Below are 10,941 nucleotides of genomic sequence, written 5' to 3' on the forward strand. Positions count from 1 at the left end.
GTCCAACAAATCCTTAACACAAAACATCCAGGAAATATGGGACACTGTGAAAAGACCAAATCTAAGAATAATAGGTACAGAAGAAGGAGAAGAAAACCACCTCAAAGGGGCAGAAATCATATTCAACAAAATCATAGAAGAAAACTTTCCCCACCTTAAGAAAGACATGCCAATGAAGGTACCAGAAGCTTACAGAACACCAAATAGAGTGGATCACAAAAAAAGTCCCCTTGCCACATAATAATCAAGACCCCAAATATACAAAATAAAGAAAGAATATTAAGAGCAGCTAAGGAGAAAGGTCAAGTAACATATAAAGGCAGACCTATCAGAATTACACCTGACTTCTCCATGGAAACTCTGAAAGCCAGAAGGTCCTGGATACATATTCTACCAACACTAAGAGACCATGGATGCCAGCCCAGACTACTATACCTGGCAAAGCTCTCAATCACTATTGATGGAGTAAACAAGATATTCCATGACAAAACTAGATTCAAGCAATACACATCCACTAACCCGGTCCTACAGAAAGTTTTGGAAGGAAAACGCCAACCCAAGGATGTTACCTACAACCAGAAAAACATAGGCTTTAGAGAATCCCTCGCTACCAACAGCCAAAAGAACATAGGGGTGAAATTCCACACATAATTCCACCACCAACAACCATTGCAAATCGAAGAAGGATGAGCAATCAATGGTCATTAATATCCCTCAACATTAATGGCCTTAACTCACCCATAAAAAGACACAGGCTGGCAGAGCAGAATGGATTTGAAGACACAACCCATCCTTCTGCTGCATGCAAGAAACACACCTCACCCTCAAAGAGAGACATTACCTGAGAGTTCAAGGTTGGGAAAAAATTTTCCAATCAAATGATCCCAAGAAACAAGCAGGGGTAGCAGTCCTAATAGATAACAAACTAGATTTTAAAATAAAATCAATCAAACGGGATGAAGGAGGTCATTACATACTCATCACAGGCAAAATCCACCAAGATGAAGTGTCTATCCTGAACATCTATGCCCCAAATACAAACACATCCACATACATAAAAGAAATATTACTAACACTTAAATCACATCTAAAGCCCCACACAGTTATAGTGGGAGATTTCAACACACCACTCTCACCACTAGATAGGAATACCAGACAGAGACTCAACAAAGAAGCAAAGGGTCTAATAGAAGTAATGGCCCAACTAGTATTAACAGACATCTATAGAACATTTCATCCACATAAAAAAGAATGTATCTTCTTCTCACCACCACATGGAACGTTCTCAAAAATCAACCACATACTTGGCAACATATCCAACCTCAGCAGCTACAAAAAAATTGGAATAACTCCATGCATCTTATCAGACCACCATGCTTTAAAATTAAAACTCAACATCAACACAAATTGCAGAAAACCTACAAACTCATGGAAATTGAATAATGCACAACTGCACCATTCCTGGGTCAAAGTAGAAACAAAAAATCAATTAAAGACTTCCTAGAATTCAATGAGAAAGAAGGCGCTACATACTCAAACCTATGGGACACTTTGAAAGCAATGCTACGAGGGAAGTTCATAGCACTAAGTGCCCACATGAAGAAACTGGAGAACAGTTATACTAGAGAATTAACAGCACAGCTGAAAGCTCTAGACCACAAAGAACCAAACTCCCCCAGGAGGAGTAGATGCCAGGAAATAATCAAATTGAGGGCTTAAATCAATAAAGTAGAAGCTACGAAAACAGTACAAAGAATCAATGCAACGAAGAGTTGGTTCTTTGAGAAAATCAACAAGATAGACAAACCTGTGTCCAAACGTACCAAACATCAGAGAGTGAACATGCAAATTAAGAAAATCAGAAATAAAAAGGGGGACATAACAACGGACTCTGAGGAAATTCAGAGAATCATCAGGTCATACTTTGAAAACCTGTACTCCACAACATGTGAAAATTTAAAGGAAATGGACGACTTCCTCAATATTTATCACTTGCCAAAATTAAATCAAGAACAGATAAGCAATTTAAATAGATCTACAACCACTATGGAAAGAGCAGCAGTCATCAAAATCTCCCAACCAAAAAAAAAAAAAACCCAGGTCCAGATGTCGTCAGTGCAGAATTCTACCAGAAATTCAAAGAACAGCTTATACCAATTCTTCTCAAAGTATTCCACACACTAGAATCAGAAGGGTCTTTGTCAAACTCTTTCTATGAGACTTCAATAACCTTGATCCCCAAGCCACACAATGACACAACTAAGAAAAAGAACTTCAGACCAATATCCCTCATGAACATTGATGTAAAAATACTCAATAAAATACTGGCAAATCGGATCCAAGAATACATCAAAACAATCATTCACCACAATCAAGTAAGTTTCATCCCAGGTATGCAGGGATGTTTCAATATATGAAAATCCATCAATGTAATCCACCATATAAACAAGCTGAAAAACAAAAATCATATGATCATCTCACTAGATGCTGAAAAAGCCTTTGACAAAATCCAACACCCCTTCATGATAAAGGTCTTGGAGAGATCTGGGATAACAGAGACATACTTAAACATAATAAAAGCTATATACAGTAAACCAACAGCCAACATCAAACTAAATGGACAGAAACTCAACCCAATTCCTCTAAAATCAGGAACAAAACAAGGCTGTCCACTCTCTTCTTACCTTTTCAACATCGTACTTGAAGTTCTAGCCATTGCTATACGACAACAAAGGGGGATCAAGGGGATACAATTTGGGAAGGAAGAGGTCTTCACTGTTTGCAGATGACATGATAGTTTACATAAATGACCCAAAGAACTCTATCAGGGATTTTTTTTACAGCTGATTAACACCTTCAGCAAAGTGGCAGGCTATAAGATCAACTCAAGAAAGTCATTAGCCCTACTATATACAGGTTATAAAAGGGCTGAGAAAGAAATCAGAGAAATATCACCTTTTACAATTGCCACAAACAACATAAAATACATTGGGGTAATGCTAACCAAACAAGTGAGAGGCTTGTATCGCAAGAACTTTGAATCTTTAAAGAAAGAAATTAAAGAAGCTCTCAGAAAATGGAAAGATCTCCCATGCTCTTGAATAGGCAGGATCAAAGTATTAAAAATGGCAATCCTGCCAAAAGCAATCTACAGATTCAATGCAATCCCCATTAAAATCCCAGCACAATTCTTCACAGATTTTGAAAGAACAATAATCAGTTTTGTATGGAAAAACAAAAGAGCCAGGATAGCCAAAACAACCCTGTTCATCAAGGCAAAGTCCGGAGACATCACCATCCCTGACCTCAAGCTCTATTGTAGAGCTATAGTCCTGAAAACAGCTTGGTATTGGCACAAAAATAGACAGGTAGACCAATGGAATCGAATTGAAAACCCTGATATTTACTGACACATGTATGAACATCTGATCTTTGACAAAGAAGCTAAACATATACAATGGAATAAAGAAAGCATCTTCAACAAATGGTGCTGGCATAACTGGAGGCTGGCATGTAGAAGAATGTGGATCGATCCATGTTTATTGCCATGCACAAAACTTAAGTCCAAATGGATCAAAGCCCTCAACATAAATCCAGCCCACTGAACCTCGTAGAAGAGAAAGTGGGTGGTACCCTCCCTGGGGAAATCAGGGGATAATGGGGTGGTTGGGGGGAGGGCACAGGAACAGTGGAGGGAAAGGGAGAGGGACCTGGTACTGACTTGTGAAGCAACCTTGTTTCTAATCTAAATTTAAACTTAAAAATAAAAAAGAAAACTCATAAAAAATAGATAGATTCTTAGTTTAGATGCTTACACCCAGGCAAAATTGTAGATAATTGTATTTTCTATGTGTGAAAATATTTTTCACAATATTCACATAAATATTTAAGATTTGAATTAGTTAAGACTTCTTAACCCAACCTTTAATTGCAAATGGTTGTGTCTGCCTCTTCACTCACATAAGCATCAACTTGATAAACACTAAGTGCAGAAGGAAGATACATTTGAGCATACACACAATCATTTTTAGATAAAAATCATGGAAAAATTAATAAACTATGGCCCACATAGCAGTATGTTTTATACACAAGGGATTTCTTAGTGCATTTTCTTTATGAGATCCACAATACTTCCTTCATAGAAAATATGTTGTTTTTTTTCAACAGGGCTATTATGAATAAGTTTAAAACACTGAAATTAAAAGACACCAATTTAGACTCATTTATTTGTTCTTTGCATTTTCATCCTTTATATACATATTATTTTTAAATTTAAATTTAAATTAGAAACAAAGTTGCTTCACATGTCAATTCCCTCTACTTTGCCTCCTATCCTCCGGTGCCCTCCCACAAACCCCCCCAATATCACCTCATTTCCCCAGGGAGGGTTAGGCCCTCCATGGGGGTGTCCATGGTCTGTCATTTCATCCAGGGCAGGACCTAGATCCTCCCCCAAGTGTTCAGGGTGAGTGTGCATCTCTCATTGTTGGATGGGAGTCCAAAATCCATTTGTATTCCCCGGATAAATACTGATCTACTACCTAAGGCTCAATAGATTACTTAGGCCTCCTCACTGACACCCACATTCAGGAGGTCTTGATCAGTCCCATGCTGGATTCCCAGGCATCTGTCTGGGATTCACGAGCTAACCTTTGTCAGGTCAGGTGCTTCTGGGGGTTAAACCAGCACAGTTCATCAGTTCTCCCTCTCTGTCACTGAATTTCTTGAGTTCAGCTTAGTGATTAGCTGTGGGAGTCTGCCTCTGCTTCCATCAGCCACTGAATGAAGGTTCTGTTTCCCAGACTCTCTGGCCATGGGACTGTAGGCTGGCACTCCCCAGATCTATGTCTAAAATCCATATATGAGAGAGTACATGCCATGTTTCTCTTTTTGTGACTGCGTTAACTCACTCGGGATGGTTTCTTCTAGTGTTATCCATTTGTCTGCAAATTTCAGAATTCCATTGTTTTTTTCTGCTGAATAGTATTCCATTGTGTAAATGTATCACATTTTCTCTATCCACTCTTCAGTTGAGGGGCATCTAGGTTGCTTCCAATTTCTGGCTATTACAAATAATGCTGCTATGAACATAGTGGAACAGACATCCTTGTTGTATAAATGGGCAAAATTAGATTTATTTATATAGGAGATAGTATTCAGTTTATTACTAACACAGAGTGCAAGGCAAGTAACCCTGCTTGCCTACTCCATGCTGTGAATGCAATATACAATGTTTGAAGTCATAACTTGAGAATGTGGGTACTATTAATACTCTGACTTGATTTCCAGTTTCAAATAACTGTCTTCTATTCAGTAAATGATTTCAGTATGTAATGCCGTTTTGGACAGCTGACTCTCAGTGGAATTTGTCTGAATTAAAGTTTCCTGTTCATCACTATCCAGGATTCATTTCAAAACTGCCTCTTTAGGTCATAGGGGGAAATGATAAAATTATCTTTTTGAGGATATACCAATAGCATTTTTAGCACATCATTTTATCATTTTTTTCTACAACCCAAGCCTTTAAATTTAAATCCAGAGGCTAGCATGATCATCTATATTTCCCTTTCCAGGAAATTGATCCATGACCACCCAGGATTAGTTCTAAAATGTGTGGTCATTTCTTTATATTGCAATAATTATTTTTAAATAAAGTACTAGATAATCCATTAATAACTATTGATGTCACATTAGTGTGATATTAATAGAAATGTCAGTAGTAGATATCTTACATAAATCTTTGTTCAAATACTCTGTCTTAATCCTCTAGCACTGGTTGGGTCCTGAAAGGAATGAAATAAGGACAGAAACAGATAAATTGGTTTAGGTGGTATTCTGCAACCTCCATAACCTAGAAACTCAACATGTTATTAGGTGTAGCGCAGCAAGAGGAGTTAGTTGCTTTTCATATGTGGTCTCTTTAGAACAGTAGTATAAATATTCAGGAGGAGGAAGTCATTTTACACACTGATCAATTATTCATAATTACTCGTACTTGGATTCCCAAGGAAGCCTTGGCTACCCGACTTGAGCCTGACCCACATCAGGAACTGGCTTTTCCAATGTTTAATAAGGCCAAAGCCTTGGAGTCCTCAACATGGCCATGCCCATGTTAACAATGTGCAGTTGCTCAGGACTTCAGCAACTCAGGGTTCCCTCTGCTTTATATAATTTTGAACTGTTGTGTGTGTGGGAGGTCACACTTTAACTATGCATTAATAACTGGTTTTTAGTAGGAACAGAGAGGTGTGGACCACAAAGGATATGCAGCTTTATTGAACAATTATTCTTGCATAGCTGAACACTTGCTGAGAGCACATCAGCTTCTGAGGAGAAGGTGCTGTGGTTTGCAGGAAGAGTCATAAACAGCCTTACAAGGGCTCATGAGCCACTAGTACAGGACATTCATCATGGATACAGAGCTATAAAGGAGCTTATACATTTTCAGGTCTAAAGACAGAAACATCTGATGCTGATTCTCTTATAGGAAAGGTGTAGGAAAGAACATTAAACAAAGGAGAATGAACACCATTTATTAGAAGACAATAAGTTGACAGTGGCATATGTTCTTATGTCTGGTCCCTATTGGGAAGATTACATTTAGTAGAGTGTTACATGTATTATTTGTTCACACACTTTTATCTTTTTTCAAAATGTAAGCGTATTCTTTATCTTATGAATAACTAAGTTTATTTCTATATAAGTATTTTTGTACATTTCTCATGTCGATTGATGATATAATGAGCACAAAATTCTGGGAAACAGGACAAAGAACTTGTTCTAGCCTTAGGAATATCTACATGACCAAATGAGGGTATTTCTAAATCATCTTCAAAGTTCTGGAATTGCCTTTGGGAAAGATGGGCAAATATATAAGGCTAGCAAGAAAAACATGGCATTGACTGTTTATAAACAAATGATAATCTACTATTAAGAAAGCAGAGACAGTCTGTCTTCTGAGTCCTAGGAAGAAAAAAATATGCCGAAAAAAACATTGCCTGATCAAGCTCAGAACATACATGTTTCCAGAGACTGGTACAGGATCAGTTCTTGAGTTGAGACAGCCTTTCAGCTGTGACCTTGTCATCTATTTTCTGCTGATTTGCATGTAACCAGAAAACAGTCTCCTATCCAGAGGAGTTTTTAATCGGCTGGTCACACCCTGTGCAGGACTCAGTCCCAATTAGGACACAGCACAGACATGAGGGCTCCTGCTCATCTCCTGGGGCTGCTGCTGCTCTGGATCCCAGGTATGGAGGACAGCAGTGCTTCTCTCAGTGTGCTCAGTGCCACCCAGGTGTCAGGCAACTTTATGATTGACTTTGAGGCAGAATTATATAGTTTTGTTCTTTCTTCCCCTCTTAATTCCAGGTTCCAGATGTGATATCCAGTTGACCCAGTCTCCATCTCAGACTGTATCACTAAAAGACCCAGTCACCATCAAGTGTCAAGCCAGTCAGAGCATTGGCAGAGCTTTAAGTTGGTATCAGCAAAAACCAGGAAAATCTCCTAAACTCCTGATCTATGCCGCATCTAATTTGTATACTGGGGTCCCATCGAGGTTCAGTGGCAGTGGATCTGGGACAGATTTTACCCTCACCATCAGCACTTTGGAGCCAGAAGATATTGGAACTTATTACTGTCAACAGTACAGCAGTTACCCACCCACAGTATAACCACTCATAACATAAACCATTGAGCAAAGCAGAAGTATGAGCCTGGGCTGTCTCAGCTGCCCCTCTTGGTGACTCTATCTGCTGAAATCATTATTCAGATAGAGTTTTCTTTGACACACACTGAATGGCCTTGGAATAAGTGGCTATGGAGTTTCCCCTCTTTCTCAGCACCAGAAGCAAGGGCTTACTCCAGATTTAGTTAAAATGCATTTCAGGACACATGATGCATATGGATCATAGCAGGTATTTGGATTTATGCAGCAAGAAAAATTCAGGGGAGATTTAAAAAAAAGAAAAGGACTGAGAGTCTATATTGAAACCTCCTAACAGGAGTTTTATTGGCACATACAATCTTCTTATATATGTATGTGAGGGAGTAGGACTTCCACAGTTTCCTGATAGGCAGAAAGATAGAGGGGCAACAAATAGACAATAAACCTGATAAACTTCCTGGGTATAAAGATGGTAAACTTTTAACCCTTTTTTTATATGCCTAGTGAGATTGAATGCAAAGGCATAAAGGCCCCAGAGGCATTTTCTTCTGCCAGCAGGACCCCTGACTCTCCTTCAAGGTAAGACTGAATTGAGATATGTTTTTCCCAAAGTTGTGGGCCTATCAACATCCCTGTCTTTGTTCAAGTTGACCAAACCTAAATTAGGGAATGAAGACCTCTCAAAATTTCATAAAGCCACCAGCACTGCATAAACTGGGAGTGGTGGTGCACACCTGCAACCCTAGCTTCTGGAATGTGGAGAGGTGAATAAGGGCCTCAAGGTCATGCTTGGCTACCAAACTAGTGAGGCTTCTCTAAAGCAGTGGTTCCCAACAAGTGTGTCTTGACCCCTTTGTCTCTCAAACTACCCTTTCACAGGGGTCATAGAAGACCAATGGAAAACACAGATATTTACATTATGGTTAATAACAATAGGAAAATTACAGTTATGAAGTAGCAAAGAAAATATTTTTACAGTTGGTGTTATCTCAACACTAGTAACTGTATTAAATGATCATAGCAGTAGGAAGGTTGAGAACCAGTGGTCTACAGACATTCCTAAAATTTCAAGGAGACATTTACTCACTCAATGTTTCCTCTTCCCAGATGACTTCAGCTTGTGTCAAATTGGCATAACACTAACCACCATGGTATGGATAGAACTAGAAGAGATATCTGATGTGGAATTTTAGATTTGTGGATCAGAGTGATTTCAAGGATGGACTCAGTCTGCAGATCCTCTGCTTCTAATGGTGGAGAGCTTGATTAACAAGGATCAATATCGTGAATTCCATCCCAGAGTGTAGGAGACATTGACCTGGAAATTATTCTCAGAATAAGATGTTCCAGGCACTTTCAAAAGTCAGAGAACAATTAAGACCCCTATATTGGCTGAGGGCAAAAAGGCCCTTGAGAAATAGAGTACAAATTTCCCTTATGTGAAGGTGACAAGTTAATTATTACTGTCAGTACCTGGGGTCTTCAATACAGATCATTACACTATGTTAACACATGCTATTTTACCCCTTTTTATTTAAAAATATATGTATAGTTCTTGCCCATGCATCTAACTCTCTGTAAAAGTTATGTCTCTGTTCATCACTTTTCCTGATGTGTCATCACAGAAAAGCCCAAGAGGGAAAACACTTCAACCTCAACTGAAATTTCTTGCAGTTTCTAAAGAATTAAATCTCCAAATGTCCATCTTATATTCAATGTTTGAAATAAAAGAATGACTTTATCTCTGAAATGAGAAAAGTACACTTTACTCAAAGGACACGAGACTAATTACATCCTGTAGTCCCCAGGGGGAACCACTTTCTCAACATCAAGCCTATGTATGTCTCCCAGGGCTGGTGAAGGTTCCCTGTAGACTGAGACTTTCTTTGTTACTGAGGTGAGAAACCCTGCAGCTGTCCCTTGACCTGGAAGACTTTGCTGATTTGCATGTTCTCAGAGCATATCACTTTTAACTGACAGATTCATAGCTGACTGCTCACAGTCTCTGTAGGCTTTAGTCCCAGTCAGGACACAGCATGGCTATGAAGGCTATTGTACAGGTCCTGGCCATTTGACTTCTCTGACTCTCAGGTAAGTTGTACAACATACAGAATATATTTGCCTCACAGAAGTCAGAAATTCTTTCCAAATCAGAGAAATCTTGTTATAACATTGTTAACTGGGTTATTTCTTTTTATTTTTCTACTGCCAGGTGTCAGATGTGATATTTAAGTGACCCAGTCTCTACCCTTCCTGTCTGCATTTCTAGGATATAGAGTCACCTGGCAAGTCAGGGCATTAGCAATGACTTAAACTGGTACCAACAGAAATCAGCACAGTCTCTTACACACTTGACCTATTATGTAACCAGTTTTTAGTCTGGTGTCCCATCAAGATTCAGTGGCCAATATTCTGGGAGAAGTTTCACTCTCATTATTAGCAGCCTGGAGCTTGAAGGTGTTGGAACTTATTATTGTGTAAAACATTACAGTCACTCCGCTCTCACAGCAAGACAAGCCATGACACCAACCCCTAGCTGCCACAGCTGCTTCTGTTTCTTTGAATATGTATTCAGACTGCTTGCATTTCAAGAAGTTGTTGTGCTATAAAATGCCCAGATACCTGCATATTAATCCTTTGTCTGCTCCTCTGTCTCCATTTCATGTTCATCTTAAATTGAGGGTATAATTTGCCTAATCATGTGGTCCCTGAACAGATTTAGGAAGACCAATCAAGATGTAGGCTGATGTCTCAAAAATGCCAGAACCACATCACAGAAGGAGATTAATCCTTGTCCCACATGGATTACCCTGTGTGCTGATGGATGATCAAAATCTTCTCCTTGAGCTTCAAATTATGGGGAGGATTTTTTCTTTCTTTTTTAAAGAAATTCATTCTACTCCTATATTCTTCCATCCCCTCTTCCTGCCTTCCCCCAAGATGCACTCCTCTTCAGTTTCCCTTCAGAAAAATGCATGCCTCCCAGGGATTTCAATCAAACATGGAAAAAATACAGTAAGATACAATGCATATTAATCCTGAATGATGCAACCCAGTAGGTGAAAAAGGGTCCCAAGTACAGGTAAAAGAATCAGAGAGGCCTTGCCATTTCCATTGTTGGGAGTGACACAAGAACACCTTGTTACACAACCATAAGGTATATACAGAAGATGTAACTCAGACCTGTACATGGTTCTTCTTTGTTAGCTCAGCTTCTGTGAGCCCCACTGATTACTGGTGAGTTGATTCTGTAGAAAGCCTAGGTTGGTCCC

General features: G+C 39.0%; 1 gene segment (V, D, J or C); it reads left to right on the forward strand.

Annotated features, from left to right (window-relative positions):
* The first annotated feature begins 7,127 nt into the window (after positions 1-7,127).
* LOC121137016 lies at positions 7,128-7,676 on the forward strand. The segment is given in 2 exon segments: positions 7,128-7,250; positions 7,372-7,676. Coding segments are annotated over 2 exon segments (354 nt in total).
* Positions 7,677-10,941: the final 3,265 nt, after the last annotated feature.

This window comes from Mesocricetus auratus, unplaced genomic scaffold, assembly GCF_017639785.1.
Source record: "Mesocricetus auratus isolate SY011 unplaced genomic scaffold, BCM_Maur_2.0 Super-Scaffold_100676, whole genome shotgun sequence".
In the NCBI taxonomy this organism is placed as follows: Eukaryota; Metazoa; Chordata; class Mammalia; order Rodentia; family Cricetidae; genus Mesocricetus; species Mesocricetus auratus.